This window comes from Schistocerca gregaria, chromosome 4 (genome assembly GCF_023897955.1).
Source record: "Schistocerca gregaria isolate iqSchGreg1 chromosome 4, iqSchGreg1.2, whole genome shotgun sequence".
NCBI lineage: Eukaryota > Metazoa > Arthropoda > Insecta > Orthoptera > Acrididae > Schistocerca > Schistocerca gregaria.
This window is the reverse complement of record NC_064923.1, coordinates 248,361,708-248,386,712: the sequence shown is the minus strand read 5'-3', so window position 1 is coordinate 248,386,712 and position 25,005 is coordinate 248,361,708. Positions and strand designations below refer to the sequence as shown.

At 41.4% G+C, this 25,005-nt stretch overlaps 1 protein-coding gene across 1 annotated transcript in view; it reads right to left on the bottom strand.

Annotated features, from left to right (window-relative positions):
- LOC126365972 (alpha/beta hydrolase domain-containing protein 17B) overlaps positions 1–20,956 on the bottom strand; it is a 64,977-nt gene extending 44,021 nt beyond the window's left edge. Inside the window, exons 1-2 of the mRNA XM_050008769.1 lie at positions 20,137–20,956; positions 4,992–5,124 (exon numbers count right to left, since the gene is read on the bottom strand). Of these exons, the coding sequence (XP_049864726.1) occupies positions 4,992–5,124; positions 20,137–20,783 (780 nt within the window). The 5' untranslated portion in view covers positions 20,784–20,956. The remainder of the gene's footprint in view (positions 1–4,991; positions 5,125–20,136) is intronic.
- Positions 20,957–25,005: the final 4,049 nt, after the last annotated feature.

Sequence of the window (25,005 nt, the reverse complement as noted above, 5' to 3'; positions counted from 1 at the left end):
ACTACAACAGCCACACATCCCCTCAGCGTGCAGCACACCTCGAGATTGAGGGATTTTTATAGCAGTTTATCCCATCCTCACGATCCGGGCAGTCTAGTCAAGATCCCCGTTCCGTGAGACACACAACATTCCACTGCCATGCATTGGTCGCTGAAGCATGCCGAGAGCTTATGGTGACCAGATTGGCGGCACTTACCAGTCCCCAGCTCAAGAATACTGGGGTCACCAAGCCCGTACCCAGCAAAACAATGCTGAGTCCCTTAGGGCACAGATGTGCAGATGCATAAACAAGACACCCATAGTCTAGTATCAACCAGACAATGGACCACTACAAATGGAGGAGGGTGGTTCAATCTTCACCTCAAGAAGTACCATTGAGGACACACAGGTCATTGAGGGACTGCATACAGCGGGCTGCCAAGTAAGACACATGGGAGGACAAATAGAGTTTCCTGTTGAGCATGAGCCCCAGGATTTTTTTTGTTTCAATGAACAGAAGAGCAACAGGCACGGCATGTAAAGATGGTGGGAGAAACTAATTACGCCACAAGAAATTCATAAAAAATGTTTTTGTCAATGGAAAAACAAAAGCTATTGTTGATGCTCCATAAGTAAAGATGATCGCAACATCGCAGAAGATGCTGCTCAATGAGACATCCTTGGAGAAAAGCAACACATGGCAAAATCGTCAACGAAAAGGGAGATGGAGATGTCCAGCAGGAGAGAGGCTATTATAGGGTTAATGGTGGTAGCAAGGAGGACAACACTCCAAGACAGAACCCTGAGGTACACCATTTTCTTGGATAAAGGTGTCCGACAAGGCAGAACCCACAAGTACTTTGAAAACTCTTGTCTTTAAAAATTCTTGAAGGAAACAGAGCAGGCAGCCACGGAAGCCTAACGTGTAGGGAGTACATTATGGGTACCAGTCCTCCAGCAGGTGGCTTAGGCTTTCTCCAAATTGAAAAACATGGCCAAGTGTGGGATTTCCACAGAAAACCATTCATGACACAGGTGGACAAAGTAACGAGATGGTCAACTGCAGAATGCCGTGCTCGAAATCAACAATGTGCAGTGGTTAGTAAATTGCAAGACTCGAGCTACCATACCAGCCGAGCATTAATCGTACATTCCATTACCTTGCAAACAGCGTGTCAGAGAAATGGGGCAATAGCTAGAAGGAAGGTATTTGTCCTTACCAGGCTTGGGTATGGATATAACAGTAGCTTCACACTAGTGCGTGGAAAACGTGCCCCCTACCCAAATGCAGTTGTACATATTAAGCAGAAAGTGTCTGCCCAGAGAAACGTGCTGCATGCTGTGTGGCCCTGGGGTGGAGGATCGAGATGAACTGAGAGCATGATCTAGCTCCCTCATAGTAAAGATGGCATTGTAGCACTCATAATTCAGAGAAGAGAAGGGTATCGCACTGTGCACGCAACTGTTTATAATGAATGCAGTTTCCCATTGTAGAACGACAGTTAAAAACACAAAGAGCATGTTTCTAGGAGCAAATTGAGATATGGTACGGCATGCCTTAGTCCACCAAGGGACCAGTACACAGTTTAGTAAAGAAGTAATGTGAGGAACGGAGTGTTCTGCAGCAGTAAGGATAACGTTTGTAAGATTTTTTTTGGCCGCGCAAACTGTGACAGGACACCTCAGACCGCACAGCTACCCTGCACGACCCTGTAAAGTATTCCACTTCATTATCACAACTGGGGAAACGGTGTTCGTCGAAGGTCGCCGGGGAGGTATAAAACGTGCAGTAGGCCTTAGCAAGCTGCCATATGAGTGTCCACAGAGGTGGGATAGGAGTCAGCAAATGGATAGCACACAGGAAATGGTCGCTCGAGTATGTGTCAGAGAATGTAACAATCGAGATGATTGGCCAGCTGGGCAGTGCTGACGGATGGTTCCAAATGTGTATATGTGTGCGTGGAGTCTGAAAGGAGTGTGGGTGTACCTGCGTTAAGGCATGCGACATTAAGTTGATTAAGGTCGTCAGCCAAGAGGGCGCCTCTCGGACAGGTTCTGGGAGAACCCTTAAGGGGATGGTCCACATCAAAGTCACAGAGCAGCCAAATGGGGTGAGGTATCTGCCCAACAAGCTGGAGAAAGTCTGATCTGGTGACAGTGTATGACAGAGGAATGTAAACGATACAAAGGGGAAAGGTCAAGTGAGGAAGGAAAAGTTGAACTGCAAGAGCTTGAAGGTGGGTAGTCAGGGAGACGAGTTGACAATGAATGTCACCCCATATGAGCAGCATGACTCCCCCCAGAGACAGAGTGTCGACCTTGGGGGGAAGGTCAAAACAAACCGGGAAGAAATGCGAGAGCTCAAAGCAGTCATGAGGATGCAATTTTGTTTACTGAAGGCAGAGAACAAGCGGACGCTGTGATTCTAAGAGCAGCCGTAAATCCCCTTTGTTGGATTGAAGGCCACAAACATTCCATTAGAAGAGAGTCATGACAACGAAAAAGTGAAGGAGGTCACCTTGGCAGCTGCCTAGTGTCAGCCTTTGAAGACTTGCTGCTACAGGGCACAGAGGCAGGAAGATCTAGCTCCACGAGGTCTACTGAAGCGTCAGCATTGTTCTGCTGTCAGCCTGCAGAGTCCGGGGCAGAAAAACAGTTGGTGGTGTGCACCGGTGACACAGTATCTTTGAGTCAGTGAAGCAGAAGACTTTTTGCCTTTGTTTGACTTCTTCGAGCCTTTCCAGTTAGCAGAAGACGACTCGGGTATTGGTCGACTGGAGGGACATAGGAAGTCTTCACAGGAGTAGTCCTTTCGGACTGCCGGTTGTGTAGCTGGTGACTTCGCCTTGTGAGGCGAGAGTTTGATGGTTTGTTGCGCAGGTGGAATCGGCAATGGGGACACTGTCATGACATTGGGCAATTTCCCAACCGTGGTGCTAAATTTGAGGACTCATGCTTGCATGGTCATATCCTTCATGGAGTGAGATGTAGCAGGAACAGTACTGCAGGTGCCAGATGGTAGAACACAGGATTTCCAGCTAGCCGACAACTTGGGAGCGACTGGGTAAGGCACTTTCACCTGGATCTCCTGGACAGCCCGCTCAATGAGATACATGGGACAATTTTAGGAGGTGGCAGCATGGTTGCCATTGCAGTTGACGTCAACAGGACTCTAGGGTGTGGTCATAATAACGACACTGGTAACAGCACATCAGGTTCAGAACATGCGCTCCAACTGTAATAACTTCATAAACTGCTTTGATCTCTGATGGAAGAACCACTCTTCCAGCCTACTGTAAATAACACCATGGAAACAATTCAGCATTCGATGTGCTTCGACATGAACCGGACAGCAATGGAGAAGCGAAGCTGCAAGCAGTTGTTGTGCTTGAGAATCAGAAGTAGTCTCCAAAAGCAACGTGCCAGTGCGTAAAGGAGAGCAGGATTTCACAGGGCCAGCAATTACATCGACACCTTTCTGAACAATAAACAGATTTACCATAGCGAAGGACTGACTGTCTTCAGTACGTGAACTTCGAATCGTTAGCCTCATTCCGTTTACGTTTTGTAGCCACTGACTGTGAAGATGATTGGCTCAATTAGAGAAAACACCCATGTTTGCCACAGTCTCCACTGGTGTGCTCCTTCCAACTGGGACTCCCTTCAGAAGGGAGCGCACCCACCTTAGGTGATTGTTCACTCCTCAGGTCACACCTCCTGAACACCTGACAGAGGAACCAGCTGGCAATTTGGGAAGGTAGCTAGCAGCTCAGGCAATCACCCCTCCCTAGGCCTGGCCCTTACCAGGGGGTAGGTGTGAACCCTACCTGTCGACCCGGGGCTGTGAACTATGCTTTCCCAGTCATCTGTTAAATGTCAGATACAAGGGCCGGCCTTCAGGAGTGCACAGGGAGGAGGAAGAAGAAGAAGAGGAACCTCAAACGCCAAAGCAGAAGAAAGACAGGAGAAGGCGAACAAAGAAAGAAAAAAGGAACAGTGGAGATACTGACTACCGAAAATGCAAACTACATTTCCATAAAGAGCCAAGACATGTTCCCCAAGCAAGAGGATAGATATACAGCATGGAAGGGAGATAATGCTGCAAAGACTGGGACCCTTTGGTAGCCAAGCAAGAACCCATCAAAGAGTGGCGAGCCCCTGTGGGGGACGAGGTACGTTCTGTGATGCACCCTTCTTGAAAAAATACAATACTACAAACTTTTCTTCACTGCCTACCTGGACATATTTCTCAGACATTAAAGGAATTATAATATTGAAGAAATAAGCATATAAGGAGTAGTTTAAACTATAAGACATTGCAAGAACTGGAGAAGAATTGGAAGGTATAGTATAGCCAAGCCTCTTGAAGTGTCAGAAAAACTGCATGCGAAACAAATTTTAATTTGTCAGTACTCCTACTCCGTTGTTTCTTGACAGAAGCTAAAATGAAGAATCACCATTTGATTTACTATAATGCACAGTGCCTAGAAACATATTTGGTACTAAGTCAATATCTGAATACCAAATCTTTCTAACTAAATTGAATTACTGTCTTAATATATAAAAAATGAATTTTAATTTTCAAAAACTTCATGGTAAATGTAACGATATTTCTAGCTAAAAAGGTCACTCAAATCCGTATTCATAAAAAATTTAATAAATTATAAACAATTACAATTTCAAGTCAAAATTATAGCTGAATATTTTACAGGTGAATGTGTGACTGACTGACTGACTGACTGACACACACACACACACACACACACACACACACACACACACACACACACACACACACGCGTCATTTAAATGTCAATTAACATTTTTTTGTTTTGTTAAAACATTCAGGAACCATTTTGCAACTCTTAAAATTTTTATGGCCTGTACATGCAGATGCACTTAATGTGGTGTAGGGAAAGAATTTTTGAGAGTAATTAATAGATCTTTGTGTAACAATTTCAGATAAATATATGATAAGACTACATAAAACCAGTAGTACTGAGAATACATACATCAACCCATAAAGGTTCAACTGCTCGCGGACATCTTTCGTAAATAGCAAGGCCATGTGAAAAGTCTATGACTTCGTCTTCTGTACCGTGTATCACTAGTACTGGGGATGTGACTTTTGGAACCTTGTCAATGCTGTAAGACAAACAAAACATTCATTATTCAAAAAGTACTCTGTGCATACAAAAGACCAAGTGAACAAAACACATTTTGTTACAAGCAGAAAACAAGAATTTTATTTCAGCCATGTGTGTCATCTTACCACTCTAAAATCATGACTTTAAAGTCACAGTGAATAATTTCCTTGGCACTATGAAGGAATATTAAGTTTATTTTTGTAGTAATATTAAACTATTTACTTTTTTTGCCACATAATGAAGGTGATAAGTGAAGGTGGTTTGGTGCCACAGATTATGAAAGGCTGCTCTAAATGAAGAAAATTACATGAAACTGATACACAAGAGACCATAGACACTGTGGAAAGAACAGCACGATACCACTGGTGAGAGAATGTACGTCAGCATGAAAATCTACTTGTCACATTTGGAAACTTTTGACCGGCTATTTAACTAAAAATGTCACATTGTACATGTAAACACAAACTACAGTTTAGATGGAACAATGACAAATATATATATATAAATTTGTAAACTCACAGTATTAGGATGGTTTTGTTTTATTTTAGGGCACAAAAACTAGGATGACATGTGCCCACGTCAGAACTGTCAAACAATAAGGGGAAAAAAATGAGTTAAAAATGACGACATGTTAAGCCAAATCAATCGAGGGGAAGACAGCTAATTAAGGACTCTGAGAAAGGTCCATAAAATATGTCACAGAGAAATGGAGGTCCTGAACTGGGATGTCCTTAATTGAAGATTAAATGTTCTTCAACCCACCGTTATGACGGATAAAAAAAAAAAAAAAAAAAAAACGTGATTGACAGCCCACACATCGTTTGCTAAAAGGCCGATAACTCAGATGTCTGTCACTGCCAGAGGTTGAGGTCAATGAGCACATGGTGATGGCTAAAATGACAGTGCCCAATACGCAACCTAGCTAAAATGATCTTGCAATTTGAGGGGCGACAGGAGGTCATCCAAGACAATGGGAGGGGCTCAATTCCCTGGAGCTTGTTCCCATGCAAAAAGGACCGGTGGCGATGCCAAAGTGACACCACCTGCGGACAGACGGCAACACAGAGATCATCAGAGGGAATAGAACTAGTGGGCCTATGTATGAGGACTGCTACCCTATGATAGGGTGGTAGTTTCATAACATTTCAATATATTTCATTGTTCAGTGATGGCAAAAAAATTGTGCTACATTGTGTACCAGACATAAGGTGTGAAAGTATAGACATTTGCAACATTGTGCACGTTATGACCTTGAAATAGCCTTTATGGAGAGTTCCTTCACAGTGGTTAATTATTTGCTATTTATTTATCATTTGGAATAAAGACTTAGCACATATGGCACTTTGAACATTTAAATTATTTTATCTGAGGAGCTAAGACAACAAGTACATCCAATTTTATGTACATTAGATATAAAATAGACATAAAATACATAGTAAAATGAACAGCACAATGTGTTATGCAGTGGACTGTGAAATTGTAAGTAAAAATTTGCTGTGTGAGGAGCGAACACAAGCAACAATAGATTTTAAACGGAGATGAGTAGTCGAACAAACGTAAAAATCAGCTATAAAGAGAACATTAAAATAATATAAGTAATAAAAAGAATAATGAAAGGAACACTAATTTTACACTAATAAAGCTGACTGGATTAAGGAACATGGGCAGCAAGCATAACCATTACATATCAAGGTTTAAGTCACCCATCCAGGAAACTGTAGCATCCTTCACTTTGTATAGATCTGTTTTTGGTTCTAGGTACACTCTGATGTTGTTGTCACTTGCAATATCATCAAATTGTCTGACACAGAGCATCACAGTCATGCTGAGGGCTTTAAAATTTTCCACATTTGTACAGAAGTCCTGGCAGACTCCGTGTGATTTTGAATTGTTTTGAGAGCTTTCCACTGCTGGTAAGAATTTTCCCACCTAGTCGAACTGAGAGCGGAATCGGAAATGGGCTAATGAATCATCAAGTTGTTGGTGCTCCAGTCAATCTGCCACTGTCCTGAAGTCTGTGTCTAGTAGTTGCTCTGATAATATTACAGGGGGTTTCCTGGACCTCAGTGATAAATGAGGAATGTCCTAATGCACTGACAATTCCGCTTCACTGTGAATCCTCTTTTAACTGACAAGCCAACAAGCCTTTTCTGTACAGTGGAAGTGGAACAATGTTGCTCCATACTGGTAATCATTGAAGCGGTGTACTTTTGATGCATCCACTGATATGCACCATGTTTCGTAGTTTGACTTTTAGTTTCCTTACATGACTGCTATGCAACCACACAGAGAAGTAGTATTCAGAGACAGAGTGTACAAATCCTAGGGCAGAACCTCTTAGTGTGAAAGCATATGCTTCCCACTGGTTGCCACACAATTTATGCAGGATATTTTTGTGTGTGTTGACTTTAGTTGCCATAGTTTCTGGGTGTTTCCTGAAAGGAAGGTTGTGATCCAGTATGATACCAAGGAACATAGGTAACTATGGGGAAGCAATGTATTGCTGAAGCATACTTTGGAAGATTTTAAGGCTTCCTATTATTCAGATTTAAACACTATTTCTATTTTGCTTATGTTGACAGTCAGCCTCCAGTCAGTGTAGAATTTCCCAACTTTAAGATCTTGGGAAAGGCTACTGTCAGCACCAGCCATCTGCTTGGCTTAGACAACAATGGCCAGGCCATCAGCATAACCAAATTTACATCTTTTTGTTTCTGACATGTCTGATATGTACAGCAACAATGCTTGAATGAAACTGTTGTTTATTTTTTGGATGCTACTTATAATGGCACCCATTATTATTATTATTATTATTATTATTATTATTATTATTATTATTATTATTATTAGGTAGGTTCTGTCAAGTAGCACGTAATTGACGAGGCATAAGTTTCTGGCATGGGATGGTGTAGCCCAATTTATATAGTAGATCATCTTCCCACACAGCGTCACAGTATGGGATGAGATACACGAAAACAACCATCATCTTGCATCTTGAGTGCTTCTTGGGATACTGTTTTGATGTGGCTAGTTGAGCTGAGTACCTGATCTTCACAGCTTCTGTTGTGGCAAAATCAAGCCTGCTCCACTGGTAGGTGTTGTTCTAATATCGGCTCAATCCGGTTAAAACATGTGTTTCCAACAGTTTATAGGTATTGCTTAGGAGAGAAATCTGGTGGTAGCTTTTGTGATTTGTCCCTTGGTTTGCCTGGCTTTAGCAAAGATATTATTTTAGTTTCCTTGAACTCAGGTGGTACATGAACAGTCTGCATAATACGCAGAAAGAATTATTCGAGGCACGTTTTTCTTAAAGTAAGCACGTTTTAAAATAAAAAAAAGACATGCTATCTCAATAATTTTATTTTTACATGAAAGCCTGTACCTTAATCTACTTTTATACATAATTTCCATCAATATTGAGGCACTTGTCATAACGTTGTACCAGTTTTTGAATACCCTCCTCATACAAGTCTGCCGCCTGACTTGTTAACCACTGCATCACCACTGTTGAAAAACTATCACAATGGCCTTTCACTTACATGTATAGTGGGGCAAAAGGGTTGAACAGTGCACATATCCAAAGACAACTGAAACTGTCCGGTGAGTACAAAGTCATTCTCCACACAGTTATTTTGAGTGTTGAAAGATATCATTACTAAAAGCTTGAAAATGGGTTTACACAGAATGCTGGAAAGGAAGCGAATCTGAGCATTTGAGTCATGATGTTACCAAAGAGGGCTGAAAATTAGGTGGGCTGGTAAGATGGGAAATAAGGTGACCGACTGCAGAATCAGTGATGAAAAGAATATATAGAAAAAACTAACAGAGGATGGGACAGGATAATAGAACAGCCACTAAAACATCAGAGAATAAGCTTTGTGACAATAGAGGGAGCTGGAGAGGGGAAAAAAACGCAGGTAAAAACAGAAATTAGCATAGCTAGCTGGCATGGAGTGGAGTTCATTAGATCACACATGAGCATAAGCAAAGCCAGCATGTCTGGCAACCACCGAACCACCGGGTGAGCCAGGTCTTTTGGACCTTGTGACAGATCAAGACAGAGCTGTGGATGCGAAATGCACCACGGAGATGTATGTAAGTGGACCCAGAGAAGAAGTGGGCGAGGGGTACGCTGGAGTTCAGGAAAATGGAACTGGCAGATCACAGGGCTAGTCCAAAAGGCATTAGTTACCAGTCGTATCTCACAATGGCATATCGGGCCCAGCACCTGTCATGTTGAAAGTTGTGCCAAGCCATATGCGAGACGTCTAGACGACACTGGACCAATGCTTTGTATAGGTGTATGACCATAAAGTGGTCCATGCCCCAGATGGTGTTGCTGAAGTAGCGAAGAGTACTGAGGTGCAACCAACATGTCCTATTTAGTTAATGAAGATGGGGAAGTCATGTCAACTTGGCATCAAAGACCAGTCCCAAAAGAATGATGGGAGTCCACCATGCATAATGAGGAACTGGCCCTCATGGTGCAGATCTGGGTGGGGATGGACTGTATGGTGACCTTACAAATGCAACGCAAATCTTGGCAGCTCAAAAATGGATGGCACCCCGAGATTGCACTCTGTGCATTGCTCCCTGCAGTCGGCTTTCATCAGCGCCCATCACGGACAAACAAAAATAAATGCAAAAATCTACAGCATACAAGGAAGGGGGCATCATAGGCACTGCAGCTGCCACCAGACCACTGACAGCCACTAAAAACAGAGGAATACTCAAAACATAACCCTGGGGAACCCCATTTTCCTGCAGATGGGAGGCGCCAACATGTACGTGAAAAATGTGACATGAAAGAAGGTTCTGGATAAAAAATTTCGAGTTGGTCTAGGAAGTCCCCCTCCTCATGTAAGGTGGTAAGGATGTGTTGGTCCCATGTGTTACCATAGGCTTTATGCAGATCAAAGATGATGCAACACGGTGTTGCCTCTGGGGAAAAGCCATAAGGACAGCAGACTCGAAGTGGGTTCCACTATCTGCAGTAGCACGTCCATGGCAAAAATTATACAGAGTCAAAGCCGAAAGACTCCAGGATTCAAGGATCGAATACAGCCTTTGACTCACCATATATAGGACATTGGTTATGTGGTGTCACCGCCAGACACCACACTTGCTAGGTGGTAGCCTTTAAATCGGCAGCGGTCCGTTAGTACACATCAGACCCGTGTGTCGCCACATTCAGTAATTGCAGACCGAGTGCCGCCACACAGCAGGTCTAGTCTAGAGAGACTCCCTAGCACTCGCCCAGTTGTATAGTCGACTTTGCTAGCAATGGTTCACTGACTACATACGCTCTCATTTGCAGAGACGACAGTTTAGCACAGCCTTCAGCTACGTCATTTGCTACGACCTAGCAAGGTACCATATTCTTCAAGAATGTATTCTGAACTGATAATATTGTGAATCATGTACCGTCAAGAGTGACTTACATCATTAATGGATTAAAGCTAAGTATCAAACTAATTACATCTGCTTTCTGAATTCTAATTCCTTGTCATGTTCCAGACCTCACGTCAGTATTGTTCTTCTCTCCTCACGCCAGCCTGCGTGAGCTAAAACGCGTGCATTTCGGCCTCCTTTCGTAACACGGTGTTTGCTCTTCAGCCAACACAACAGGTTATATTTATCGGACAATAGCTGTCCACCTGAAGGGGTGGTTTATCCAATTTCAAAAATGGATAAACAACGCTTTCTCACCATTGGGAACGGGAATTCGATCTCACTCCATAGATGGCTAGAAACAAATACCTGACTTTGACTAGCCACCGATTTAGTCGTGCACCAAGTGTAGTGTAGTCCAGTCCAGGAGCTCTGTTAGGGCAAAGAGTACGGGTGCTGGCGAATTCCCACTCATTAAACAGAGTGTTATAAGGCTCCGGTAGCAGAGAATGAAATGTAAAGGGAGTCGTTCCAGATGGTGTTTGAGAAGACTGAACTTAGGAGGATAGCGGACCGATGCTGAGGCCTGGGCGAAATGCCAAGCAAGATGCACAGAGAAAGAGTCTGGGTTGGTGAGGATAACACTATTCACGGCAATTCCCAGACCCATGTAAGAGGAAGGCAGCCAAAAATGTCAATGATCCTTACCCATTCCTGCAAAGAGGTAGTACGCAGCCCTATGGCAGCAATATATTGCTCCCAATAAATCTGTTTCTGGCATTTAAGAAGATAATGGACCCACACACAAAGCCATTTCCAGGAGGCGGTTAAAATGTGGATGTTGTTCACATCACTGGAGGGCACAACAGCGTCTTTAATTTTGGGGGTTCACCAAGAAACAATCTTCCACTGGGGGAAACGCATAGATAAAGGAATCCGTGCAGCACCTGCTGAAAAAATGGCGTCAGTCAACTCCATACAGATTCATCATTGCCATCTTGTAGTGGAGCTGAGCAAAAGGCATCCCAATCCACATTAGTAAAGGCCCGCCTGGGATGAAGTCTAAGTGAGCTATGCTGAAGAAAAGATAAGATGACCAAAAAATGATAGCTGTCCCACAAATCATCATGTACTCTACACTGAATGGAGGGGAGGAATCCAGGGCTACAGATGGAAAGATCAATGGCCAAGAAAGTGTTGTGTGCCACGCTAAAGTGTGTGGGTGCTCAAGTGTTGTGCAGGATGAGATCAAGGCTAGGCAGGAGGTCTTCAACACTCTTACCCAGTCAATAGTCACATTACCACCACACAGTGGGTTATGGGCATCAAAATCCCCAAGGAGACTGAAAAGGGGGGGGGGGGGGGGGGGAGAGGTGCTGTCTAAGGAGGGCAAGAAAAGCAGGAAGGACAGAAGGCCAGTCTGAGGGGAGACAATGATTGCAATCATCACTGCAAAAACTGAATGGGTCTGAAAGGCCATTGCTTCCAGTGCAGTAAGAAGAGGAACCAAGGAATTAACAAAGTCCGTGTGGATCAAAGTACAGACACCACCAGGGGCTCGCAATGGACCAACAGGGTTATGTCAGAAGGTTTAGAAACTACAGAGTCAGCAATAGGATATCCACAAAACACGATTCCTGCAATACAACACAATCTACAGAGGAGACAGAAAGAAGATACTGCAATTCCAGAAGGTGATTATAGAAACAGGTCCAATACAAGAGTCCGTATGGGCATGGAATGGGCCAGAATCAGTCATTATGATGAGTCAATGTCCATCACCAGTAAGGAAAGAGTGACATATATGAATGTAAGATCATATCCTGATCGAGAGAGAGTGGGCCTTATGATGTCAGGGGGCAGGGGGAAGGCCTTGTCCAGAGACTTTGCATCTTCATCTTCATCTTCTTCTTCTCCTCCTCCTTCGGATGGTGAGATATGGAATAGTGGGGAAGAAAGCAAGTCACAGCAATATCAGGATCTGAAAGAGAAGTAGTGGTCTTGAGGCCCACAGAATGTGAGTCCCAAGCCCGACTCTGAGTAACAGGCTTCTTGTCCTAACGATGGTAGGTGAGGGGGGATGGGGGGCTCCTAGTGGGAGACCCATCTTTGACAGGTGCCAGAGAAGGAAATTTCTTCTCCAGCTGGCAAAAAGGAGCACTTCTGTGAGGGGAGGGAATGGGAACTGTTATGGAGGAGTAAAGGGAAGGGGGGCAGGATGGTGGTAAGGAGGAGGGGGAAGAACACAATAGAAGCATAGGGAGATGTTAAGGATATCATGTGGAGATGGTTGAATTTCTGTTGGGGCCTCAGAGTGGGATAGAAGGTCCAGAGTTTTGAAATCTTGAATCTTTCTTTCTTTTCACAGACTGGGCAATCTAGCGAACAAGAAGAATATGAGCTGGAACAGTTCAAGCACTTGGGTGATGGGGTGAAAGGAGTCCCCACATGAAGAGGATGGCTGCAGTAATCACAAATATAATTCACCTCACATCGTGAAGACATGTGACCAAAATGGTAACATCATTGGAAACAGTGTGTGGGAGGAAGGACATAGGGCTTCACATCACAATGGTAAACCATAACTTTGATTTTTCGCAGAAAGCTATCCCCCTCAAAAACCAGTATGAAAGATCTGGTATCAATGTAACTGCCCTGAGGCCATCTGTGGATGAAATGAATGCAGCACCATTCCAGATTAATACTAAGTTCCTCATCATATTGAAGGAGGAGGTTCCTGTGGAAAATAATGCCCCAGGTAGGACTCATGAGGAGTAATGCTCACAAGCACAACAGAATGTTGGCCACTGGCACAAGAGGTTTTAATCAATAGGGAAGCAGATCACATCGTACAAAGTGAGTTAATTTCATCACACTTACATCGGTACATTCTACAAAAAAGAAAGTCTGGCACCCGAAAAAGCCTCCCTGTCTGTCCTGGAACAAATCAAGTATTGAGGAAAGGATTTCACCTCAAGCTGTTGAGCGTGGCCTTCTTCCCAAGGATGGCCAGGGAGGGGAAGGCAAAGGATGCAAAAGTATGAAAAGGGAGGGAACACTTCCTGCCTGAAGAGACAGCTGCAGAACAGTGGCCAGAAGTATGGAGCGAAGCACACTTCACTCTGTACTTCTGGCCATTGTTCTGCAGCTGTCTCTTCAGGCAGGCGTTCGCCCTAGTAACACGCCCCCCCCCCCCCCCTCCCACTTTGATCAAGGGTTCAGCCCACAGGTGCCACCCAGCTATGACAAGGGCCACCTGGCATAGTCACTGCTGCCAGGAATTCCGTTGCCCCTACAAGATGAGCAATCACACATGAGGCAGTGACAGCTAAGGTACTGGAAGTGTGATATCTGTGTTGTCAGTGGGCTCAGCCAGACGCAGACATAACAGTCCCACCACAGGCACTGGCTACACATGCTGGTGACCTAATGCGTGAGGGGGGAGGGGCTATGGCAGGGAAGAAAATGGGAGAGGAGGAAACTCACGTCAGAGATGCTAGGGAGGTTCTTCCCCAATGAGGAGGGAGGGGGACGGGGTGGGGGAGATGGTGGGGGGGGGGGGGATAGATAGAGATAGATAGATAGATAGATAGATAGATAGATAGATAGAGAGAGAGAGAGAGAGAGAGAGAGAGAGAGAGAGAGAGAGAGAGAGAGAGGGGGGGGGGGGGAGTGGAAACTGAGACACAAGACCAAAGAGGAATAGCAGAACCGAGGGAATAGTTGGGTCATTCTAAAGGAAACATTGAGGGAGGAAGGATGGGGAGTGGGGGACAGGAAGGGGCAGAGCTAGGGTGGGAAGGAGTGCATATAGGCAGTGAATTACAGGCTGGAAGAGAAGAAAGGCTGTGATATCTCAGGGCCCCACGCGTGCCACACAGGTAGCCACAAAAGAGTTTGGGGGCGGGGGTGTTTCATGAACATCTGACAGACTTAAAACATCCACGATAAATATCATGGCACATTTCCAGGAGCACCACAGCAACTTTATTAATCAAAGTGCCTGTCCATATCAAATATGCCATTGGCAGTAATGAAGAAACCATTTAACATTGCTTAATTTCAGCAAGGTTTTGTTTTCTGTCAATATACTACTTAATGAAATGAAATTGCTGAATTTCTTTAATAGTTTAATAATGTGGTTTGACAGCTACCTTAAGAATATACATCAGCAAGTAATCTGTGGGTCGGAGACATTTCAACTCAACTATGTTCTTGTGGCTACCACTTATATGCTAATGATGTTCAGTTATGTGTGTGCACAAGTCCTAAGTAGCTATAAATGACAACTGTTGTTCAGTACCAGAATGGGCAGAAAACATGGATCTTAAATTTGACACTAAAAGGCCACATTTTATCCTTGTAACCCACTGAACACTATCTTAAAATTCCTCCTGTACTGCCTAATAGTATCTGACCGTTTTATCAGATAACAGTATAAGATCTCAGCATAATTTTGGACAGGCATTTAAACTGGAATGAACCAAGTATTACACCATGTAAAAAATCTCGACTACATGCCTCCCAAAAAATTAAAAAAGACCCCACCTCTCGCACCCCCCCCCCCCCAAAAAAAAGTCCAATCTTTAGTCTTGTTGCATCTCTACTATTGTGATGTAGTTCAGCATGCCGCAAACAGTGATATGCCTATCCAATTTGAGGTAGCCATGAATGCTTGTCTAAAACATGTGTGTAACAATTGGTTGTTTGATCATGTCAGTCCTTCCTATGCTTGGTTACAGTTGATGAAACTGGATATGCAATGTAATTTACATTTTCTCTTGACCCTTCTTCATTGGGGTCTTAGTCAATGGTGTCTTCAACATGTTTTCTCACATCTGAAATACCAACCAGCATCATGATTCCATAACAGCAATACTAGATCTGATACATCCAGCACCTTGGCTGTACTTACGCATAATACAAAATCTTTCTCCATCTCTCCTTTCGTTTCAGTCATATGACTGGTGAAACACACTACCTAGTAACCGGAGTCTTACTCAAAACTACTGTGCATTCAAAAGGAGGTTGAATCTCTAGCTATTACCTTGTAGACTCCTGTAGGAATATATCAGGCATTTTCCTTCTATTAAACACTGAACAAATACTTCCATCACAGTGGCAAAACAATCCACACTTTTCCCTATCACCAAATGTGTGTGTTTTATTTCCTCCATCTCATCTTCTAACCTTACCCTATTATTTCTTGGTCTTTTATAAACCAATCAAATCTTTCCTTTTATGATGTTGTCCTATATTTATGTTAGATATTACAAATGTAAAAAGAAATAACTTGACACAATGTTAACTAGATTGACTTTTGTGATTACTATATGCATTATTATTATTATTATTATTATTATTATTATTATTATTATTATTGCACACCATATCACTATGGATATGATGTTAGATGTAAGAGAGGCCTTAAGGACCTAATCTTGCAAGGTGAAATAAATAAATTAGCTTCTGTTTGTAATTCCACCAGTCAGAAGGAAAGCTACAACAGAACCTCTATGAAAATAGGGATAAATGAAAAATAAATTAGTGTAAACCTTATCACTTAACTACCATGAAGGAAAGTGTCAAAAAGTATGCAGATGTATTGTTTGAAATACCTTCTTGCTGCCAATGACAAAGTTATTTTGATGGCCATTTTTTTTTCTTTTTTTTCTGATGACCTCTAACATTGCTCAGACTGTCGTGTTTCAGAGCCATTTTGTTAGGGAAAAGAAGGCACATTTCAAGTTCAACATCCTTGTTGATGTCATAGTAATTGCAAACTCAGGTGCAATGTGAGAAGGTGGTACTCAGGGCCACTTTAAAAAATGATTGAGGTATTTGTCTACGGCAATTGCACAATGCACAAACAGTCAGACAATGATTTTAATGTCACTCTTTCTGAATACAAGTGAAATGTCAAGAACTATGCCACCTCACATTGTTTTAATTTTGAGATATCAGTTCTGGATTAATTCTTGTTATTTTGGCAATTGCTAAAACACCATTATTCTACACCTGTTTCTGGCTTTGTTCTCTATCTCTTAACAAAAGACTACCTCTAGCTCTGAAAGATAGGCAAGATTGGTACATTGCAGTCAACCGAATAACAATGCTCCAGATTTTATGCGAGTTTTCAACTACCCTGCTTCCAAATGCAGACCGTGTGCAAACCACTGCGCCACCTTGCTTGGTAACATTAACAGGCAACTAACATGGACTTTGCAGAAAAGAAAAATGTGTGATAAATGGGTACAGCTGTTTCGTCAAACATTTAGCAGGGGTTCAGCTTACATAATTCAGAAGTGGTCCGGTAAGTCATCATCTATTTGGAAGGGAGAAGAAACACTGACTAATCATCAAATAAAAAATATGAAACTAGATCAGATTTAACGACTGCCCTACTCAAATGGTCTTAAATGAATTTCAACAATGATACAAATGTGTTGCAGCATACTGTTACACAAGTAAAACCTTTTGCAACAGAAAGCTAAGGGTCACATTTACAATAATACAACAGAAATGAAACTGAATTCAGTGTGCAAAAACATTAAATATGGTGAGCCACAAGGTTTGATGCCTGGCCTGCTTCTGCTCTGATTTACCCAGGACACTGAGAGGCTATAGTTTAAAAAACTATCTCAATAGCATTTATTTTATGAAAATATTGTTATTGTTTTCAGTCAACAGACAAACGGTGACTGACTGACAGTGCCCACAACATTAACATTACATAGAGTTGTCGGAAAAAAGCCAGCTCAATTATTTACATAACAGAGATCTGAATGCACATTAAAGTATCAGTACCACAGCTGAAGACAAACAAAACACAAAAGCTCCCAGCATTAAAATAAAAATGCATCACAGCAATTAATAAGATGATTTTCTACCGGCCACAGATAGTGTAAGCAAGCTTGTATTTGACACACTGCAAAGTATTCAGAACTGAAGTTTCTACAAGTCGTTATACTCTGTTACTGACTCAGCAAAGCTTTCACTATTTTGCTCGTCTAATTACTTCTACAACTGCACACTACCAACGTGAAGGCGCAAATCAAGAAGGGGAAAAGGGAATATATGATACTATATACTGACTTTCACTAGTAATGTAGGAAACTTGCGACAAATGTAAACAACGCGGAGACTACAGAATGATACTAATGATGGATTTTCCCAAATGAGTTATGCTACAAATTGGCCTACCACGACATCCAGGTTGTTTTGGTTTCACATTTGTTGGCTTTGCCAACTCCCAGCCAAACTATCACCTTCCAATGCAACCTAGACTTGGGTTAAGTTAAAGATCGGTGTCAGCATAAACGAGTTTTTCTATTTAACATGCACTAGCTTTAGAAACTAATAACTAAACTGTGAACTTATTCACCAAAGGTGACTCGGCACAGATGATAGCTTCTGGCAAATTTGTCATTTACAAACAAATGTCACATGAAAGTATTTGCAACTGTTTGTATACAAATATTTTATGAACATTTTCTAAAAATTCTGTACATATGAAAATATTTTATGACTTTTTTGACTTCAAGTGGTTACCTTAGGATTATTGTTTGACAATGTGAGAAAAGGGATGAGCAGGTGTGCTATTCTATTATGGAACTGTACTTTTTACTGAACTTAAACCTGTACTGTCAATAATTTCATGAGGAACAAGGGCACTTCAAGAACCTAAATCACCTTATTGACTGAACCCATGTACAATACTGGTACTTATTTCTGTGTGTACAAAAATGACTTGGCAAAGCATACCTTACTTGATGCAGTATGTTTTCAGCAAGTCTTAGCTAATTATGAACTTCATAATTCACTGCATTTAATTACCCACTCATCATAAGGCATAAGATACACTTTTGAGGTAAAGAAGTTTTTGTTGATTTATCCAGTTTTTATCTATAAGAAAACTTGCAGTACGAATTGCACACAATTTGCGCTAGCCTAAAACTGAAATTAACAGATCACTACACTGAATTCCCTGTCATGACCTGGACTCTTAACTCTCTGAACAGAAGGTGTGGGTAACAAAATAATTTTCTTCAGTTTACAATTCAAAGGCAGTAGTTCTCTAACCCAAACACACATCACTGTTGTCAAAAGTTTTTAATAGATGGCAGGAGAAACACTACACTGCCCTTTTGTCATATTTTAAAATGAGCTGATACATTATACACAAACACTTATATTATTGAATGTCATTTATCTTTTGGAAAGTAATTTAATTGTATTCATATGCTGGCCATCCAAAACTCTAGTAAGAATGCATATTTTTATTGAAATAGAGGTTTTGTACTTCACAAACTACTTCCTGTATAGTTAGTGGCACTAACCATCATCCTTATATTGCATACAGTGTCACTCAAAAAGAATAATGGAAGAAGAATGTTGCTGAATATTAGGTGATGAAATTCCTTCTGGTGTCACCAGTACTGATTGAGTTAGTTTCTTGTTGTGTGAATCATTTGCATGATAAATCATAATTATGTGGAATGAGTCATTTAACATTCACAACAAGAATTAATTTGTAAATATGGCTACATGTTGAAAATTTATGTATGCCCCTGTGCATGTTTTTTGTATATACAGACTTGAGTTAGTAATTCCATCCCCCTACATTTTACAAGTAATAGCAGAATTATTATATGGACTAGAAGCAGTTTTCAGGGAAAAGCTTTTTCAGTTGGTTTTCAAATTTTACTTCGCTATCTGCTGAGACAGCGATGAAAATAATTGATAACACGACATTCACTACCGGTAGCACATAGTCCAGCCTTGTTTACAGCTGTCTCTCCTGCACTACTGGGATGCAGCTGTGGCGACCATCATTTCATGCAATTTTTCTGTTGTTGTTTGGATGAAATTAACAAAACTGTAGTAGAAGACACAGCAAAGCAACACCTAAACTGAATTTGAAATACATAAATTACTGTTCACGTCCCCGTAGGTGGAATTTTGGAGGTTTTTAACTGTCCCTCCAAGAGTAAACAGTGATATCCTGTAACATTTGGCATACTAAATCAGACATATTGTTAAATATGAGACTATTAAAAATTAAAAGATTATGCGTAAGTTTGGCAAATACTATTGGATTTAATACACTGGAGACTGATTTTGCTGCTGAATTTAATATCTTTGCGAAATATTTAAGAGGAACCACAAAAGCAAAGAAACTAGTTAACTACTCTGCACGACACACTAATCTTATCCTCTAAAACTACAATTAACAGGTCTAAGAAATAAATGAAGCTGTACTGAAACGTTCACAGCAACAGATGAAGAAAATTTATCAAAACAAAGATCTGCTTCATGACACGCAAAAATGAGCTGTGTTATTTGTTGATAACACGTAAACAACAACAGATTATCAGAACACTTTAGTGTAAACACTCGTTCACTGAAATATCTGTCTCTTTTAAAAACAAAATCAGAACACTTCTGCGTGCTGATGGAACCATTTGCAACTAAAGAAATAATTCTACATATCTTATACTTACAAGAACTGTGGCACAAATCTGGAAAGTCAACCACATTTCTCTCTCTGCCCTGGAATGATGTTTCGTTTTAACTTCATGTAATACACTATAGCTTGTAGAAAATAAACAGTAATCACCTAGGAAAGGCGTCAAAAAACCACGTCCTCTTGGTATTGGGGAATGCGACTCTCATTCCAGACATAAGCGGCGAATGGAGAATGACAGCTCCCACTTCATAACGCGATGCCAGGTCCACTGTTGGCACAGTCCCAATACTCTGGCCATATAATATAATATTTTCGGGTGATATACCATACCTAGTTCGTAAAGCGTGCCATGCTGCATCTATATCTGCATACAGATTCTTTTCCGATGGCTTTCCAGTACTGACCCCGTAGCCTGAGTAATCGTAACTAAATATATTACAGTTTATCCGTGAACCTAACCCTAGATAGAAACTGCTCATTTGTCCTAAGTCTACGGCATTACCGTGTGAAAACAATATTGTAAACCGAGCTGTTGTACTACACCTCACAAACAAACAGGCTATTCGATTTCCTCGGGAAGTTCTTGTGAAAAAACCTTCAATATTTTCCTTTTCTCTCTCGGAGTATTGCCACTCGGCTCTTTCTGTCAAATTCAAACTAAATTTCGAACCCGTTTCATCCGCTTGAAAGTTGTAGGTAGGTTCTGGTGGCAAGAATGCCAGTTTGGCAGCAATCCTCGTTGGGCAAGGAGGACAACAAAACAAACAACACAGCTCACTGAGACTTAAGCCGTTCATTTTCTTGCAGGCAGCACTGGTGATAAAAACTTCGTAAATTAGACACAGTTCGGAGATATCTCCAATTCAATTTTCAATGCACTTCACTTCGTATTGACTCATCTTCCGTTTTAGACAGCCATACCAGATTTTCAGACTACACACAGCCTTCTTTGTGATGGATTCGCCATTGCCTGGAAAGAAAACAATCGAAATACACGATTAATAAAATAAGGTCTTTGGGTTTCACAGATACACACATGCCACTTTTAATTACTTATGAAATATCATGGTTTTTACTAATGAAACTACTTCAATCATTTAGTTTTTTAACCGTCAAACTGTGAATATAAAATCATTATCAAGATTTTTGATTTAGTGCATAGCGCTGTAGGCTCCGATACTTAATCTACACAATTGTATATGGTAAAAACTGAAGAATTGCGCCGTCTCGTGAAGAGAGATAATCCAGTGCGACGTGGTAGATGGAAGCTTTCAATAGCCATTGTGAAATTCAGTATTTAATGCTTTTATTTTCATATTTAGAATTTCACTTTAGAATGGCTAAAGAAATGTGTAATTCCGCCCAACCTTGTATAAATTTTATTATGATGGACAGGAAACATTGTCGTAGTGATTGAGCATTTAGAAATGCATAACATTCCTTACACCTCGATAAATCATCTAAGTAATATTTAAGAGAAAATCACAAAAGCTCTTCAAGAAAAGTGAAGCATGTAAGGTTGAAGTCATCAAAAGCCATATATTTAAATTAAATATGATTCCTTTGATAATTTGCGAATTTCATTAACCACAACTGTTACATTCAGAATTTTTCAGTAATCCTTCCTATAGTTTATTTTTTAAACTTTCTTACGCTAAGGCAATTCTAAAGCGAAGTCTACATCAGGCATTTCACTACATTTTAGTGGGGTATTGTCTTATATAATTTGTCTCTTAAGTTTATCTTCAGAGCGAATGTTTTCTCCTTGACTTATGCATAGCTACTAATTAGGATAGCAGTTTTCATTTCCTCTCAGACACAATATTAGTTTAATCAACAAATCTTATTACTGTTATTTGCCTTCGATTGTTCGTCTTTCGAGCAGTTAAGTATTTGTTCACCTCTTTCATTATTCCCATAGATCATGGGTTAAACAGTGCGACTGATAAACTAAAACTTGTTCTTGCTCTACTTCCAAACTTCCTTACCATAGTTTACCCATCAGACTCTTACAAAATTATAGACTTCTTCATTTAGAGCCCATTGAGAACAGACAATATTTCCAATTTGTGTTAACTGTAGTTTGTTCTCTTGTACACACATCTGCCAATTTTGTTTCATAGTAAACTTGCATAAAAGATCATGATACTACTTGTTAACTGGTAAGTTTATGCATACTGTGGATAGAAGATTTCTATTGTACTTATTTGTTCTACACATTAACGAATACATCACAAAAGGTTTTGAATACATACACATACTTCACTGCACAAGTTTTAAGTGTTCCAAGTGTTTGTATGTTGTATATAAATTATAGTTGGCAAAATTCTTAAATAAGACATTTAATTACTGCATGTCAATGTATATATTTTTTGTTGATATTAGGTGGGAAAGTAGCTAATAAACTGTGCTAGTTCACATATTTTTCGATGATGATTTATCAGTCGCAGTTCAGGGTTTTATGCCATCACAACCTTAAACTAGCTTAATCAATATATGATACATACAAGGAGCAGTTATAAAATTGTAAATATTATCTCGAAAAATTATGCTGTGACCATAGAACTTAGTGATGCTGTTAGTCCTTCTCTGCAGACTCACTATTCAGGGCAACACAGTTTTGTCTAAAGTGGCTTACTTTGCACAGACTTTGGTCCTAGCAGTCTGCATATTCAGTGTTCAGGAAACACTCCAGCTCGAAAATCACTTACTCATCATTATGGAACAATGTGCATACAATGTTTTCTTCATCAAAGGAAAGAGGAAGAAATAACTGAGTCTATATCAGGAAAATATGGTGGATGAGGAAAAACTGGTAGCCAGCAACGTGTGTGACTGATTTCAGTGCAGAAACAGCTGTAGAACTGTTGTGGGAAAATAACAGTTCTTGCCTGAATGTGGTCAGGTCTTTGCCTGTCTCAGTGGGGGTGAATCCACATGCTTCTATGGCTTGCTTTGCTCCTTTCTCTCAGGGTTATAGTGACACACCCACCACTCATCAGTGTTGGTTAGCTAGCTAAAGAAATAATCTAGACTGGGCTGATATAACTGTAACATTTCTACCGCTGTTTCAGTTTGGCAGGTTTTTGAGTGGACATTAGAAGTGCAAAGCCAGTAAGTGTTGATGTTTGTCATGTTCAAAATGTTGTGAAAGGTACTTAAAACTGATTCATGACTAACTTTCACTTTTTCCACTGTTGTGTCGATTGTGATATGCCAATCTTTGTACACCATGTCTTTCACTTCTTTTGTGATTCCTAGATGTTCACAGAGAGATGGTCTGTAAATTTGTTCATCATTTAGACTTGATTGATCACAGTGGAAACACCTGCACCATCTAACCACTTATAGTGTTTCAACATTTGGATCATGCCACTTTCATGATATATGGTGAAGTAAGTTACATAGTTTGTTTCAATGTATGTCACCTAATTTTATTATATCAAATATTCGTTGCAAAACTCTACAAAATGTTTATATTTTCAATATTTGTTTCATGTTAGAATATATAAGCCCTCGGTCACAAATATTCAGTCAAAATTGACCAGGTTCCGACGCTACTTCTTCAGAATTAAACTAGCTGTTCTAAAACATAATAGGTATATAAGACATTAATAAACTAAAGTGTGTACTGACTGGAAAGAGATGCAGTACTTACAAGTCACATTCTAGTTTAATTCTGAAGACGAAGCTCATAGTAGCGTCGAAACCTGGTCAATTTTGACTTAATATTTGTGACTGTGGGGTTATATGTTTTAATGTAATTCTGACACGGTCACTGAACCTCAGCAGCTATGTTCAAAGTTTTATTTGTTTCATGTTCGACATTGAATCTTGGCATCAATGAATGGATCTTCTGAGGCAGTTTTGCAGATTTTGAGGTGCTGGGGAAGACTAAAGCCAGATTGACAGCCATATCTCGCAAGAAGGTGGGCTTCGATGTTTTAAGATGCCAAAATAGTTATTAAAACAGAAAAAAGAAAAATATCAGATAAGTGTTGATGTCATGGGCGCGCCGGGAATTCAGAGAAACGCTGAACAGAATGAAGCGTGTGGCAGATCGCCCTTCGCCCGAGCGTACTCAGTCGACGGCCCCATCCAGCCTCCCACTTACGACGACTGGAGATGCTGGTGTGGCAGAATGCCATTCAGAGGAGCTTGCTCACCCGACGGCCCTGTCTGACCCACTGCCTAGAACGACCCTGCCACCATCCATGGACTTCGACATGGACGACGATTCTGGCGAAGACGATATTATAGTTCATGATGCACATTCCATGTCGCTCCTGGCCAACGAGAGGGTACACAGGAAGACGGCCAGCCTGCTGCAGAGCGTAGATGGCGAGAGACGCAAACGGTCTATCTCCTCCGCACCAACCAGCACCAAAAAGGTGCCCAAGAAGAAGAGGCAGCTTGCTGTCTCTATCGTCGGCGGCAGAAGATAACCCGGAGTACCATCACGTCTAGGCATGCAGCTCGACCCAGGACGTCGCCTTCCCTGCCACCCACATCGACTGCCAACCGCTATGGTGCGCTTGAAGATGAGGAGATGTCGGAGCAGCCAACATACAAGCAGACGGAGCCTACGACTGCTTGCCCAAACTGACCACTCAGAAGAAGAAGACGTGACCACCTCCTGATCGGACATTACCACCGCTCAGTCGCAGCGACGGCTGACCCCCATAGTCTTTGGGGTGGCAAAAGACTATAAAGGTTTCCTGCAGCTCGTAACACAGTGAGTGACTGCAGACTTCACAGTGCGAGCTGCAGTAGGAAACCTTGTGTGACTGCAAGTCGCTAAACCGGAAGATTTTATAAATGTAACAAACGAGGCATCTAACTGGGGCATGCACTGGTACACACATGGCGCCGTCTCCGAGAAGTTGCTGAAAATCGTCGTCAAGGGCTTCACCAAGGCGGCGGATCCAGAATATCTATGAGATGAGCTGGCGCAGCTTGACTTTGGCTTGTGCAACGTAACGTAACGTGCACCAAGTCGCACATCACCTACAAGGAGTT